Here is a 14,756-nt window from a genome sequence, read left to right as displayed (position 1 = left end):
CTAACCACTAGACCCCCAGGGAACTCCCTGCTTTGGCCCATTGTTAGCAGCCCTGGATGCTTCTGCTCCTGTTTTGCCTACACTCACCCTCCCTTTGACCTAGTTTTTTTGGTCTAGATCCTTGCCTTTGGTCAATGGGATGGTTTATCTCCTGTGTGTTCTGTACTGGTCGGCTAGCAGCACACATGTGGGGCTGGAGGGGGAGCTGTGAACAGACTGCTCTTTAGTATCAGGTAGTCTTGGTGTCCCTGATGCTTGACCCTTGTGATTTGTGTGTAGTAAGTGCTTTTCTCAAGAGGAAAGGGTTATATGTATGCATATAGCTGATTCCCAGGTGGTGCTAGTGGTAAATGCAGGAGACATAAGAGATGTGGGTTCGATCCCTGGGTTGGGAAAATCCCCTAGAGGAGGGCATGGCAACCCGCTCGAGTATTCTTGCCTGGAGAATCCCATGGACAGACGAGCCTGGTGGACTACAGTCCATGGAGTCCCAAAGAGTTGGACATGACTGACATGACTTAGCAGCAGCAGGTGCTTTTCAGTGAATGTTGGCTGGAGGAATAAACAGAAGGTCCGGCTCCATGTTCATCTTGGCAGAGAAGGGCATTGCCTGCTCTTGGCTCTCAGGGTGCTGGTGGGGCAGATGGCTGCTGTGGGCTGAGGGGAGGGTGACTGCTTGAGCTGCTTGTGGACTCCTGAGGACCTCAGATCTCTGAGAGCTTTGGCCCCTGCCCTCGGGCAGCTTCTTCTGGTACCAGAACCACTGACTTCATGTCCTTGCGGCTAATGAGGTGGAACAGCCAGACACTGGGCCCCCAACTGCCTATTGCCCTTTGAACTTTCTACTTGGAAGCTGGTTGCCTCTCCCAGAGGGGTTTTCCATTGTACATTAAGGGAGAGGAAGCTTACAATTCATGTTCCACATTGACAGCAACACAGGGACTAGAGTCGTTCTGGAAGGGCGTCACCATGGACCTTGGAACAGACTCATCACCAGCAGGGAGGGCGGTGGGGCTCTGTGCTGGCCTGAGCCCCAAGGCTTTTCAGGGGTTCACCTTTATCTTTTTTCCTGTTCTCTTTCTTTCTGTCTCAGAAGAGGTTAAGGAAATGGCCTAGAGGAGGCTGGTAAAGGAGCTTGGGCCCCAATCTCAGCTGAACATTGGAGTCACCAAGGGGGTTTAAAAAAACATTCATGGCCCCTTCCTCTCCCTCTCTTCTTCATCAATCAAATAACTCTGAACCACTGGGTAGAAGAATGGGAATAGACTTGGAGGACAAGGCTTGAGGAAGCAGAAAGTTGCTGCTGAGGAGAACTAACTGGGGCCTTGGGAAGAGAGGTTATCAACTGGCAGCTTTAGAATCACCTGGGGAGCTTTAAAAACATACCGATGCCTGGGCTCCACTCCAGAGCCTGGCTTCTTTGGCCTGGGTGGGGCCTGAGCACTGGACTTTGTTAAAGCTTGTCAAGTGATGCCTGTGTGGAGCCAGGAGAGCTGAGCTAAGCAGTGAGGGTTTGGGCTTGCCTTGATCTGGGTAGTTCTGTATGTGATGATTTTGTTTCATGAGCTAAGGTAGCCTGAGGCAAGCAGATAACCAGGCTCCCCCAGGGGACCCCCATCTCAGCCCTTCTGAGAATTTCAGAGGTGGAGACCCAGAGCTGTAGGTTCACATTTCTTGGGCCATTCTGATGCTCAGTCGGGCTTGGTGTCCCGTTTCTTAGAACCTGAACTGGACCTAGCTGAGCAAACCAGTAAGAATCCAGTTCACCAGGACTCACTAGCTTCAAGATGAGAGCTGATGGAGTGGTTTAATAGGCGAGCCTGCCAGTTTGCTTGCTCTATTGGGCGGTGCGGAGCCACGGCGACTGAAATGCTGAGTCCAGTAGGCAGAGTGGGAGGATCTGATCGAGTGACCCATGGGGTTTATGCTCTGTGTGTCTTCCTGCCAGATGCTGTCACACATGATGCTGCAGTAAGCAAAATTTCTGTAGCCTGTAAAGGTAAAAGAGTCTGAGGGTCATCTGTTATCTGGGAAATACAGCGGCTCCTTGGAAGGAAGAAATAACCCATCAAGGAAGCTAAGAAGAAAAAGGGATTTTTGAGATCCAGAGAGAGTCCTAAACCACCATCAGACAACAAAAACCAAAACCAGCAGTGGTGGGACTTCTGGGGGTCTGGGGGTTAGGACTTGGTGCTTCCACCGCCATGGCGCTGGGTTTAATCCCTGGTTGGGAAACTAAGAATCCCGCAAGCCATGTGGCACAACCAGAAAACAAAACAAAAAACAAGCAGTAGAGAGAAAAGAGGGAAAACTTGAAATGTCTGGCTTAGGGCAGCAGATCTGAGGTTTTTTTGGAGAGCTTACATCTGGTCCTCCTGAGGACACACGGTGGTAGAGTACCCTGGAGGCATCTGGGGTTTGCAGGTCTGGATGTTCCACCTAAGGGGCTAGGCTGCTCTGTAGCAGTTGACTGACTACACACAGCCTGGCCTAATGCAGAGATGGGTGGTTTTTCTCGAGGACCATGTGACAAAGAGCTTGCTCACCCCAGTTAAGCCCAGGGACTGCTATCCTGCTGATGACCGCTGAGGAATGAATAATTTCACCAGTCAGAAGACATGTGAGATGTGTCACCACTGACTTTGAAGTTTGAGATAGCAAACTGAGTGGCAGGTGGAATCTTCATCTCTGTCATTTGAAGGCTGTGAATGTGGAAGAAAAAGAACACGGAACTGAGTGCTGAAATGTAAATGCTAAGACACCCAGAAAGAGACACTCTGGTGAGGAGCAGATTTCATAGAGATTGGGAGAGGTACATTTAATAAAACTTTAAACTGAAATTTTAGAGGAAAGGAGAAAAACACACAGATAAAAGTATTCATCTGGGTATTTTGGAGGCTATGAGATATTATAGGGAAAGAAGAATAAAGGTGAAAAGTTGCTCAGTAATGCATTTGTAGAAGCTAGAAGACTGGGAGTGATGCTTTTGGACTCATCAGCATTCAGTGAGGCTAATAAATACATTTGCTTTTTACTTTTACTGCGGGAAGAAGCAATTTCATATTTGATAAGAATATGACAGTGAAAGAGCACGTGTGTATGCTCAATTGTATACGCCTCTTTGAAACTCAATGGACTGTAGCCCACCAGACTCCTCTGTCCATAGGATTTTTCAGGCAAGAATACCTGAGTTGCCATTTTCTCCTCCAGGGGATCTTCCCAACCCAGGGATCAAGCCCACGTCTCCTGCTTTGGCAGGAGGTTCTTTACCCCTGAGCCACCTGGGATGCATACCTTGTTCAAAAGTGATGTACCTGTAGAAGAGCTGAGACTGCTGTAGTATATCAAAGAGAGGTACTTGTATGAGGCTCTGCTGTAACAAGGGATGCCTGCTCCCTCTGGGATTGATTGCAGTGAGAGGGAAATTTCAGGACCAAGATTCAGAAACCTCTGGAGAGGATTTTCCCTCTCCGTTTTCACTTTCCCCACAATGTAATGGACAATACTGTCTCTATTGCTTCCAGTTCTCTCCCCACAGGAGGGCTGCTCCTCACAAGTAAGCAGGAGAAGTCTCTTTCTTCCTCATACAGATATGTGGCCCATCTCTTAGAAAGGGTGCCAAGGGCCCGCCCTCTGTTAATCCTGTCTGCTTGCCATGGGAGGAATTACTACATGGTGCTATTAGAGGGCTCTTGGGTTTTACCTAGGAATTTCTGCTGAAGGTTTCCCTTAGGAAAGAGCATGGAAATAAACCCCTCACCCTAAAGGAAGAAGCATGGTAAAGAGAACAAGAGGACAAAAGCAAAAAGAAGTGGGAATGATGTAATTGTGGGAGTATACTGCACAGCATCAGATGAGAATAAATATTTTGCTTTCCTCTTAAGTACAAATCATAAAATTTGTACAAAAGGAAGATATGGTAGCAATGGAAACTTCAATTCCCTGAGCTTCTTTGGCTAAAATCAATTGCTTTCTATCAGAAGCAGTACTTCTCTACATTAAAAAAATGATTTGTTGTGGAAATTTTCACATATACAAAAGTAGAGCAAATTATACAATGAATTCTCAGGGTTCAAACACCAGATCAGTGACTGTCACCACTGTTTTATCATTGTCTATGCTCCACCCAGTCTTTTATCACCCACCACTAGATATTTAAATCAAATCCAAGACATCAAGGTATGTAGTCCATAAAGACTTCAATGTGAATATATAAAGGATAAAGATTAATTATTATTTTCTATAACCAGGAGAAATGTGGAATCCTTGTGAGGAAGTGACTATGCCTTCTCAGAGTTGGTACTTCCCAGAAAAAAAAAAAAAATGCTAAATTTCCTCCAAAATGTACTCTAAATTTTAGGCAAAGAGATTGCAGGAAAATTCAGGGCAAGGAATTATAATTTTATAGCCAGGGATTTAAAAACAAGAAAGAGCAGGAGTGTATTCTGATAAAATAGTGACATTATCTTTTTTAGGAAGAATAGGAGAATCATCCAAAGAAGATGATGTGGTTGAACTCACTGATTTTTGATGACTTCAGATTTTTAGAAACAAGATATACAAGAGATAATGAGAGATGACATAATCAAGACTAAATAAATATAGGAGTGGCCCAGACCTGTGAGGAAAGTGTCCTGAAGGTTAATAAACTAAGACCTGAAGAAGTGACTAAGGTCAACAAAAGGTTCTGAGAGCAATGCTCAGAGTCAGAAGAGCAGGAGAAAGGCTGGATGCCCTGGGTCACTTAGATCTGTGATAGTAGATGGTAGAGAGAAAGGAGACACCACAGTCCCACTTTTTCTCTAACTTTACCTGCAGAAGAATTGCTTACCTAGGAAAGGGTTCAATAAAAACCCAACAAGCCAATAGATCTAGGCCAACAAAGAAACAAGACCAAGAGAGTTGAGGAGATAGTAATAAAGCATGTCATTGCTTTAAATGTTTTTAACTACCCACTTACAATGGACATGAACTTGGGCAAACTCTGGGAGATGGTGAGGGACAGGGAAGCCTGACATGCTTCCATCCATGGGGTCGTGAAGAGTTGGACATGACTTGGTGACTAAACAACTACCCGCTTCAAGCAAATGGAAAGGATTTATAATTAGTTGTGATGACAGTGACCACTAGGCATCTCCAGGATCTTGGAGAATAGGAAGGGTGTAAAAAGGAAGCTATTGAGTGATGTATTAGTTTCCTATTGCTGTTGTAGCAAATTGCCACCTATGTAGTGGTTTAAAACAACACAAATTTATTATTTCACAGTTCAGTAGGTCAGAAGTCTGAAATGGGTCCCACTGAGCTAATGTCAAGGTGTCAGTGTTGCCATGTTCCTTTCTAGAGGCTCTAGGGGAGATTCCATTTTCTCACCTTTTCTAGCTTCTAGGGGCTGCTCAGATTCCTGGGCTCATGACCCCCTTCCATCCTCAAAGCCATCAGTAGCTAGTCAAGTCTTTCTCACATCAGAAGTCTTTTGCTGACTCTTCTGCTTCTCAGGGTCACTACTATGCCCACCACAAGTGATAACCTGGCTTTCCAAAAAAAAGAGAAAGAAGTGGATTCTGAGCATTCTGTGCTGGTAATCTGAGGTTGATTCCTGCCCAAATTCTAGGCTCATCTGTTAAAACTGGTTAGCAAAATATGAAGGGAAGAAAGGAAGATCTTTAATAACCTGGATGGATTTGCTAAAAGCAAGCTAAGCTCAATTTTAATTTTTTATTCAAGTGTATATATAGAGAAGAAACAGTGCACATTTTATAAGTGTACAGCTTGATGTGTGCTCAGATTGTAGAAAGCAGCCCCCTGAACCTTTCTTGTGTTCAAGTCACTTCCCCCATGCTCACTGTGCACACTTTAAGGGAAATCTCTGTTCTGATTTCTAGTAGCATAGATTAATTTAGCCTGTTTTTATGTAAATGGACACAAAGGGTATGTCCTCTCGTGTCTGGCTTGTTCACTTAATGTTCGTGAAGTGTATTCCTGATTTTGTCTGTGGTTGTAGATGATTCATTTTTATTGCTGTGTGGTATTCCATTGTATTCATTTAGCTATTCTACTCTTGATTGGCATTTGAGTTGTTCTGTTCTGGATTAGCCCATGCAGGTACTCTCCTTGCTTTTAGTTCTAGAGTTGACGCTGGGCCTTATTGCTGGAACTGGCCTCCCTCTCTAGGTGTCCATGGAGACTAGGTTTCACGCCCATTAAGGAGCATCTCTTTAGAAATTATAGGAGTGACTTCTTCACAGTTGCTTCTTCCTCGAAAGCAGGGGTCAAAGCAGAAATGGAGGTGCACCTGAGTCAAGGGTCCGAGGTGATTTTCAGGCCATCTTCCTGTGGACTTGGCCCAGCACTGGGTGGAGACTGAATTGTACCTAGGAGGGTAGGGCATCCCTGATCCTTGAGATTAAATGCCCTTGTCCTTATATTATCCTAACCCCAGGCCCCACCCCACCCACTTCCCTGCCTCTGAAGCAGGAGGTCAGGCTCCACTTCAAGAACAGTGCACTTGGCTGGGCTCCGGGGCCACCGGTCAGCTGTATCCGCTGCGGGTGGGGACGCTCAGTCAGCACTGCTGCCTGCAGGACCCGTTTCCTGCTCTCATGGCCAAGAGGCCCTGGAGGCAGCTGAGCGCTGGGGAAGATGAGGGCTGGCGCTCTGTCCAGAGGATTCCCTTCTTCTTTCAAACGGAGCCTCCCATGCTCAATATAGAGAGCAGATCAGGGGGTGATGGTGGGTCCGTGGCTGAGAACAAAGGCTCAGGAGGAGGAAACACTAGTAGTCAAAGGAAGGCTATGAATGGATGGATATGGAAGTAGACTAGAGAAGCTGTAGGGATTAAAATGTAAGCGATCCCTGTATTTTCTTTTCAGAATTTGCTGTAGCAAAGGGTAATGGGTCGGCTTTTCCCTGTCCAGCTCCCTGGACAGAGCTGAGAACAGAACCTTGTGGCACATGGGTACAGACTGATTCAGAGCTAGAGCCAGTCCCTGCCCATCCCAGTTTGGTGCTGGCACCCTGGTGATGCTAAGGGCTAACCATGAATTTTTTTTTTTTTAATAAAAAAATGTCTGTGTTGGGTCTTTGTTGTTGTGTGTGGGGGCTTCTCTCTAGTTATGGTACTCGGACTTACTGCCCTGAGGGATGTGGGATCTTAGTTGCCCAACCAGGGATCAAATCCACATCCCCTGCATCGGGAGGCAGATTCTTAACCGCTGGACCACCGGGGAAGTCGCTAACTGTGAATTTTAATTATGGGATGCTGTTCCTTTGTGAATGTGGCAGCTCCAGTTGTCCTGGTGTTTCTAATCCAGCCTGGCTTAAGTTATATTTGTGTGTCAGCAGCAGAGCCTGAGGGTAAGGGGTGGAGGTTACAAGATGGGGAGAAGTGGCATGAGGGCTGCTGAATGGCTGGAGGCAGACGCCAGTGAGGAGTGAAGGATGAGTGACTGGCTGAGGAGGATCAGCAGATCTGAAAGATTTGGCCATCTTGTGGGGGTGCTTGTGGCGACTACACACTCGTGTCTTTAATTATTAACTTAACACTGCATTGGCCTGGAGTTATGGGTGCATTTTTGCCCAGCCCTGTGATAAGGTTTGGTTGTTCATTGTCTTGTTTATTAGGCAGAAAGCCCTAATGTTTGTTTGGGACAGGAAAGCCCCCTTTCTGGAAGAACAGAAAGAGACTTAGGCAGTGAGGGAGGGGGAGACAGAAGGTGAGACGGCTTGGTTGCTCTTTCCTGCCCCTCAGGAGGAAGTAGTCCTGGGCCAGAGTGTGTTGAGACCAGGACACAAAAAACCAGGATGGCTGGGGACCCTAAAGCCCACACCACCGCCAGAAGGGAGACAGGGAGTCCCTCGGGCTGAGCTGGGGGCCAGAAGCAGGCAGGCCCAGTGCTTTCTCTCTGGGAAGGCAGCCCTCCTCCTGGTGCCCCAGTTGCTGAGCTGGGAAGGAGGGAGCAGTACCGGGATCTGCTGTACCGCAGCAGGAAAGCTACAGGGTATGTGCCTACCTGCTTGTTTAAGAGGTTTGGGGGTGTGGGTTGAGGGACATTCTGCTGAATTTCAGAATTGTTTCTTTTGATTTCCCCCCCTTCCCCTCCCCCCTGCCACCCCAGGCCACATCCTGGGGCTACTGGTTGACCTCACAGCCTGTGTGGGCTTCTGCTCTAGAATTTCTTCTTCTGAAGTAGCAGATTATAGGTTTTATTGTGGGAGAGGGATAGTGGATTTCTCTGATATTCTGATGGAAGTTATGGACCCGTTTTCTTAGAAAAATGCATATACTTTGGACATATGAACATAACACTTTACAGAGAATTCCAGGCCTTGTGGAAGCCCTAGGTTAAGAACCTTGGCTCTAAGGGCAATCCATGAACTTTGCTGGAGCTCTTCCAGGTAAAGAGTTTGCCTCTACCCCAGGGTGGAAGGACTTGAGGAATGGCCATGGCTCTGACTTTTGCATTGTCCAGTCAGGAAAAATGCCCCCTTCCTTTGTATAGGAACCTGTTTCAAGAATCTTTCCAAGCGTGAAAACAAGCAGCTGAACGGGCCAGCAGAGGCAGGAAGTCTGGACTCCAGCCTAATCCTGGTCACACATCCTGACCTGCTGGTCCAGACACTGGATAAGTTACAGCAAGGCTCATCAAGGTTAACAGTGATCCACAGCATGAGAGTGTTTATTCCTGGGCCCACATAAGGGGCTACGGGGCTGGAGATGGGGAGAGATTGACTTTTCAGAGCCAACAGCCAGAATACATCACTAATCCTGTTCCGCCGCCAGTTGCCTCCTATTGCTGTGAGCACATTTGTGTGTAAGCAGATCCAGTCACTTTGTATCTCTTAAGTGCTGAGTGTGTGTGTGTGTGTGTGTGTGTGTGTGTGTGTATTGCTGTGCACCCAGGTGCTCAGCAAGTGCCTTTGAATGATAATGGTGAGGAAATTTTGGGCAGAGGTTTCCAGTGCAGAGCAGGTCAGAGCCTAAACACCTCTGTCTTTGGCCAAAGGGTCTGTTTTTGTGATGGGTACTAGAAAAATCGCTTGGGGTGTCTAAGGCCCTCTGGATGGTAGGGTCAGTCACCAATCAGCATTATTTTTCTTTCAGGTCTCTTAACCTTCATTAACTGTGCCTATGTCAAGTGGGGAACCCTGGTACAAGATGTTTTCACCTACGCTAAAGTATTGGCACTGATCGCCATCATCATCGCAGGCATTGTTAGACTTGGCCAGGGTAAGAAATAATAGTAACAGCAACTCATGTTTGTTAAGCATTTTCCACGAGCTGTACTCTTCTAAGTAGCCTTTGTGCATGATTTCATTTAATAGGTACTGTTACTATTTCCTTTTATTTAGGCCATGCCCCACAGCTCGTGGGATCTTAGTTCCTCCACCAGGGATTGAACCTGTGCCCTCTGCAATGGAAGCTGAGTCCTAACAACTGGACTGCCAAGGAATTCTCTAAAGTCCCTAGCTTAAGTGCATGCTGGGTGCTCAGTCGTGTCCCTTTGTGACCCTATGGATTGCAGCCCGCCGGGTTCCTCTGTCCATGGGATTTTCCAGGCAAGAATACTGGAGTGGGTTGCCATTTCCTTCTCCAGGGGATCTTCCTGACCCAGGGATCGAACCTGGGTCTCAGGCAGATTCTTTACTATCTGAGCTACTAGGGAAGCCCCAGCTTAAATAGTGGAGCTGAAATTTGTACCAGGCAGACTGACCCCCAAACCTGTCCTGTCGTGTCTATGCATGTTGCCTCCCAGGGGAGGTTGATCTTGAGCCAGCTTTTGCAGATTGTCGAGCCCAGTGCTGTGGCAGTGACTGTTCTCCCCCCTGGGAGTGGGCATGGGCAGAAATGAACCTGTGGCACCCACTCCTCACCCAGTTTCCAGATGTGAACGCCTATAACTGCTCTGTTGACTGGGCACACTGATCCCTGCCCATCCTCCACTCCGTGTCAGCTGTGTGGTGTTAGGAGGGGAGCAGACAGAACTGCATCACTCCTGTTCTCTAGCCCTTGTGCTCTGTTGTTCTTTACCCTAGAAATTCACCAGGGTCCTTCCTGCTAGGATCCGGGTGCTGATCCCTGCAGTCTGGCCCATTTCTGTAGGTGTCTCTCTTCTGCTCCCCATTCTTTCACTGGTACCCTTACTGCTAAGGTGTTCGAAACCACAGGCATTCTATTATTGTCGTATTCTTCCTCTCCTTTACTGAATCACCTTGTGGTTGGGGTATAGGCCACTAATCCTTCTGCCTTCTGTGTTCTCTGGGTTCCAGGAGCCTCGACTCACTTTGAAAATTCCTTTGAGGGTTCATCATTTTCAGTGGGTGACATTGCTCTGGCACTGTACTCGGCTCTGTTCTCCTACTCTGGCTGGGACACCCTCAACTATGTCACTGAAGAGATCCAGAACCCTGAGAGGTAGGTACTTCACTCTCAACTTTCCATAGCGATGACAGCTGTCATTTACTGAACTCCTACTATGTGCTGATGGCATACAACTGGTCAGTTTTGTCAGCATCATTTTGACAGGCCTGAGGCTGGACAAGTAACTGGGCTTTCCATGATCACAGTGACAGGGCTAAGAGGTGAACTTTCTTATACTAAAAAATTTTACAGGGCTTTTCACATTTGTTCTTGCATTTCTGCATTAATCAAAGTAGGCTGTATCATGTGTTTGTGTTTTTTTAAATTAAAAAAAGACTTTCCTTGATAGATTTTCACTCACCCTTATTCCTATGTGTATAACTTCAGGTCACAGACTACCAGAAACCTTTTCCTTCTGATCCCATGTTTCTCAAATTCCTAAGTGACTTAGGAATTTGTTTGTTTCAGGACACCACTGAATTGTCCTGTAGTCACAGAGAGTGACAAGAACACTGGGCAGGGAGTCAGAGGGCCTGGACTTGTCTTTCCACTGATTCGTTGGGTGACCTTGAGGGAATTCACTGCCATCTCTGCCTGCTCCCGATCTATAACTGAGGGGGTTGAACTATATGACTTTCAGAGCCTTTCCTGGCTCTAAAATTCAGTGACTCTAGGAACTAAGATTTGCCAGGAAATGAGGTTTCTGAAATTCTTAAGTTAAAATAATAATAAACTCCTTTTGGCTTTGAAAAACAAGAGTATTCTTGATATACATCTAGTGTTGCAACCCTGGGAGCAGACAATAGCTGATGGAGGCCTGAGTGGTGCTTCCACCTACTGGACAGAAGCTGAATGACTTGAATATTTGCCTCTCTCTACCCCAGCCCCGCTCCAAGTCTCACTGCAAAGAACATTTATAAAGATCATGGCTTATTTTGGGCCAGAGGGACTATACGCTGTCTTGGCCAAGGGCTAGGGTAGCACTCAAGGTTCTCAAACTGACTAAGGGAGTGGGGTGGGCATATTTCTGATTGCTCGTTCAGGTGTACGTATTGTTATTACTGAGGGCCTGTCTTACTCTCTAGAGAGATTAGATTTCACAATTTCCCTCCATAATTTCTTTTCTATTTAACCTTAAGACAAACTTTCCAGTGTTGATAATCTTGGAGAAGGAAGCCTGATACTAAGAAACCTCGAGTAAAACAAAACCTTCCCATGCTATTATCACACCGTGACATGGTTATTTGTTAATCCTTTCCCCTTTTTTGTGTGTGTAGGCCTTTCTCTGAATCTGATATTTCTTCCACCTGACGCTCTTTAGTTCTTGAGTTTAAGCCACTCTCCAACTTAAAGGCAAAAGCACTGGGGACTGCCTTGGAGGCCCCAGCCCTGGATTGGTGCGGGCAGTCTAAGAATCAAAGGACAATGGGGCTGAGACTGTGGGACTGATGGATCTACTGTTCTGTTTGGCTGCAGGAATCTGCCCCTCTCCATTGGCATCTCCATGCCCATTGTCACCATCATATACATCCTCACCAATGTGGCCTATTATACTGTGCTCAACATGAGGGACATCCTGGCAAGCGATGCTGTTGCTGTGGTAAAGGATTTTCACTAGAAGGGTGAGGGTGTGTTTGTGGGCTCTGGGGTATGATGTTGCTCCTCAGAGTCCCAGAAATCCGGTAGTCCTTGGAGTATGCTTAGGGCACTGGGCTTGTCAGGTCCTGTTAGCCATGCTATGTAAGAAGGGTTGGGTTGCCAGCAGAGGGACCAGGGGGCATGCTCTTCCTTGCCTTCCATCTCTGTTGGCTAATGACTCCTCTCCATTTCTTCCCCTTAGACTTTTGCAGACCAGATTTTTGGAATATTCAATTGGACCATTCCATTAGCGGTTGCATTATCCTGCTTTGGCGGCCTCAATGCCTCCATCGTGGCTGCGTCTAGGTATGAGTGTCTTCTTTACTGAGGAGTATTGTGAAGAGATATGGCAGGGCCAGACTTACAGGATCCACTTGAGTCACCATGCTCCCCAAATGATAGTCAACCCTTTGGCCTCATTCCCATCAGCAGCCTCCAGTGCTCACACGTCTTGGTATTCAACTTCTTTCCAAATTAATCAAACCCTTTTGATGGAGGGAAGGACTTGTGGCACATGAACCCGGCCACACCCATGCTCCCCAGGTTTTTCAGCCTCTCCTATCTTACCCCAAATAGGCTTTTCTTTGTGGGCTCAAGAGAAGGCCATCTCCCTGATACCATCTGCATGATTCATGTGGAGCGGTTCACACCGGTGTCAGCTCTTCTCTTCAATGTAAGTGATCTCAAGATTGGGCTGAAAGCCAGGTAATGGGGAAGCTTTAGTAACAGTAGATACAATTGTTCTAGCTTCCAAGAAGCTCTAAATATTCTAATAGAAAAACTATCAGCAGACCGTTCACCATGGGCAAGGCACTGTGCTAACTGCTGCGGTGGTTCTGAAGAGAATCCACCTTCTCTAACGAATGGTGGCCTCGTCGTCTAGGGTGAGGCATAATAGTCATGGAATACATTGTAATGGCTGCTGTGGCAGATAATGATGTAGTGTCTATGGGGAGAAATGGTCATTTCTGTAGGGGTAGAAGTGAAAGACAGACTTTGGAGAATTTGAAATGGGTCTTCAAAATTTAGGGTTGCAAATATTGATGGGCTTTAGGTTAGAAAAATGGCATCAGCAGTCTGGAGGTGTGGAGTTGAGTAGTAGAAAGTAAAAGCTGGACGTATAGGTTGGAGCCATTCTGGAGAGGTTCTGGGGCAAAAGCTATTTGAGGAATTGTTTCGAGCTGTGTTGTATAGAGGATTAAGCTGGCAAGGATTTGAAGAATGGGCTGAAAAAGGCTACTGACTTGATAGGAAATGAATGAAGTTAAGGTGGCAAATGGGGTGGGAACAGAAAAGGACAGTTGGAGAAACTGAGGACTTAACAAGGGGGGGTGGATCTGTGGGATAAAGGGGACTGGAAACGGCTTTGCATGACAGAGGCTGACAGGAGCTGACGTGGGCTTGTGCCTACAGGGTCTCATGGCGTTGATCTATTTGTGTGTGGAGGACATCTTTAAGCTCATTAACTACTACAGCTTCAGCTACTGGTTCTTCGTGGGGCTCTCTATTGTGGGTCAGCTTTATCTGCGCTGGAAGGAGCCCAACAGGCCTCGTCCTCTCAAGGTAATTCCTCTCCATCCCACATTTGCTGCACCTGCTCCAGGGATTCTGACACCTACTCAGAAACCTTGGCCCAGAACTGTGGGTGGTACTCATTGAAATGAAGAGGATGACAGGAAGGCTCAGCACTCTGCTCTACGGGAGTGGGGGGTTATTGTGGCTGTCCACCCTGACCTGTTTAACCTCCGATTGTTTCTTCTGGGCCCTCAGCTCAGCCTGTTCTTCCCCATTGTCTTCTGCCTCTGCACCGTCTTCCTGGTGGCTGTTCCACTCTACAGTGATACCATCAATTCTCTCATCGGCATTGGCATTGCTCTCTCAGGCTTGCCCTTTTACTTCTTCATCATCAGAGTGCCAGAACACAAACGACCTCTTTGGCTCCGCAGGATTGTGGGTAAGCCTTGGATCCTTAAGTCAGCTCAGCTGTTGTACAGCTTAGGCTTGGTTTTTTTTTCTTTTGCAACTCTTACTCTCCCAAGCCACCTCTGCCATAGCTCCTACCTGTTGTTGAGGTTTAACTGAAATTGTCCCCTTGGGCCCAGCCCCACTCAGTGTCACTTGGACTCAGTCCAGTTGACTTGACTTCTTCTCAGTTCTGACTCAAACCTCTGTTTGTAGCCTCTGTCACGTGGTACCTCCAGGTCCTATGTATGTCAGTTGCTGCAGAGATGGATTTGGAAGATGGAGGACAGCAGTCCAAACAACAGGATCCCAAGTCTAAATAACCACAAGAAATTTCGAGATGTGGAAAGCAGGGGCTTCTATCTCCTGCTGGCTGGAGGCAAGGAAGTTGAAAAGGAAGCTCACTTCTTTGGAGGCACCTGTCCAGAAGCCTCTTAGGCAGCTTCAGCAACCTCTGAACTTGCTTTCTGAGAGATGGAGAGTAATTTATTTGTTTTGCTACATATTATTCCAGGTTTCTTTTAAAGGGACATAAAGCAGACTGTGATGGGAAGCATGCTGAGTGTGAGCTTGGATGTTCCAGTGGCATGTTCCCACGTGTTAAGATATCCACTCACCTCCAGTGTGCCTGCCCACTCCTCTTCCACTGGAAAATCCAACAATGCTTTAACTTCCTTCTCCTTTAGAGACATGAAACTGTCACAGGTGCTAGACAATAAAAGGGTATGCTTCTAAACTCTGAGTGGCTCCATCATTTTTATACAGTGTCTTAGGGATAGTTTCCATGAGCCAGGCAGGA

At 46.9% G+C, this 14,756-nt stretch overlaps 1 protein-coding gene across 8 annotated transcripts in view; it reads left to right on the top strand.

Annotated features, from left to right (window-relative positions):
• SLC7A7 (solute carrier family 7 member 7) overlaps positions 1-14,693 on the top strand; it is an 85,529-nt gene extending 70,836 nt beyond the window's left edge. For all 8 annotated transcript variants that reach the window (XM_086322329.1, XM_086322328.1, XM_086322326.1 and 5 more), the window contains 8 exons: positions 9,101-9,226; positions 10,267-10,411; positions 11,834-11,957; positions 12,198-12,301; positions 12,572-12,668; positions 13,409-13,558; positions 13,766-13,949; positions 14,174-14,693. In XM_086322329.1, coding sequence (XP_086178455.1) covers positions 9,101-9,226; positions 10,267-10,411; positions 11,834-11,957; positions 12,198-12,301; positions 12,572-12,668; positions 13,409-13,558; positions 13,766-13,949; positions 14,174-14,280 — 1,037 coding nt within the window. In that variant the 3' untranslated portion in view covers positions 14,281-14,693. The remainder of the gene's footprint in view (positions 1-9,100; positions 9,227-10,266; positions 10,412-11,833; positions 11,958-12,197; positions 12,302-12,571; positions 12,669-13,408; positions 13,559-13,765; positions 13,950-14,173) is intronic.
• Positions 14,694-14,756: the final 63 nt, after the last annotated feature.

This window comes from Bos grunniens, chromosome 10 (assembly GCF_055505025.1).
Source record: "Bos grunniens cultivar Pamir isolate PY7600 chromosome 10, Bosgru_T2T1.0, whole genome shotgun sequence".
NCBI classification, from domain to species: Eukaryota; Metazoa; Chordata; class Mammalia; order Artiodactyla; family Bovidae; genus Bos; species Bos grunniens.
The sequence above is the reverse complement of the archived record's forward strand: the minus strand, read 5'-3'. Positions and strand labels throughout refer to the sequence as shown.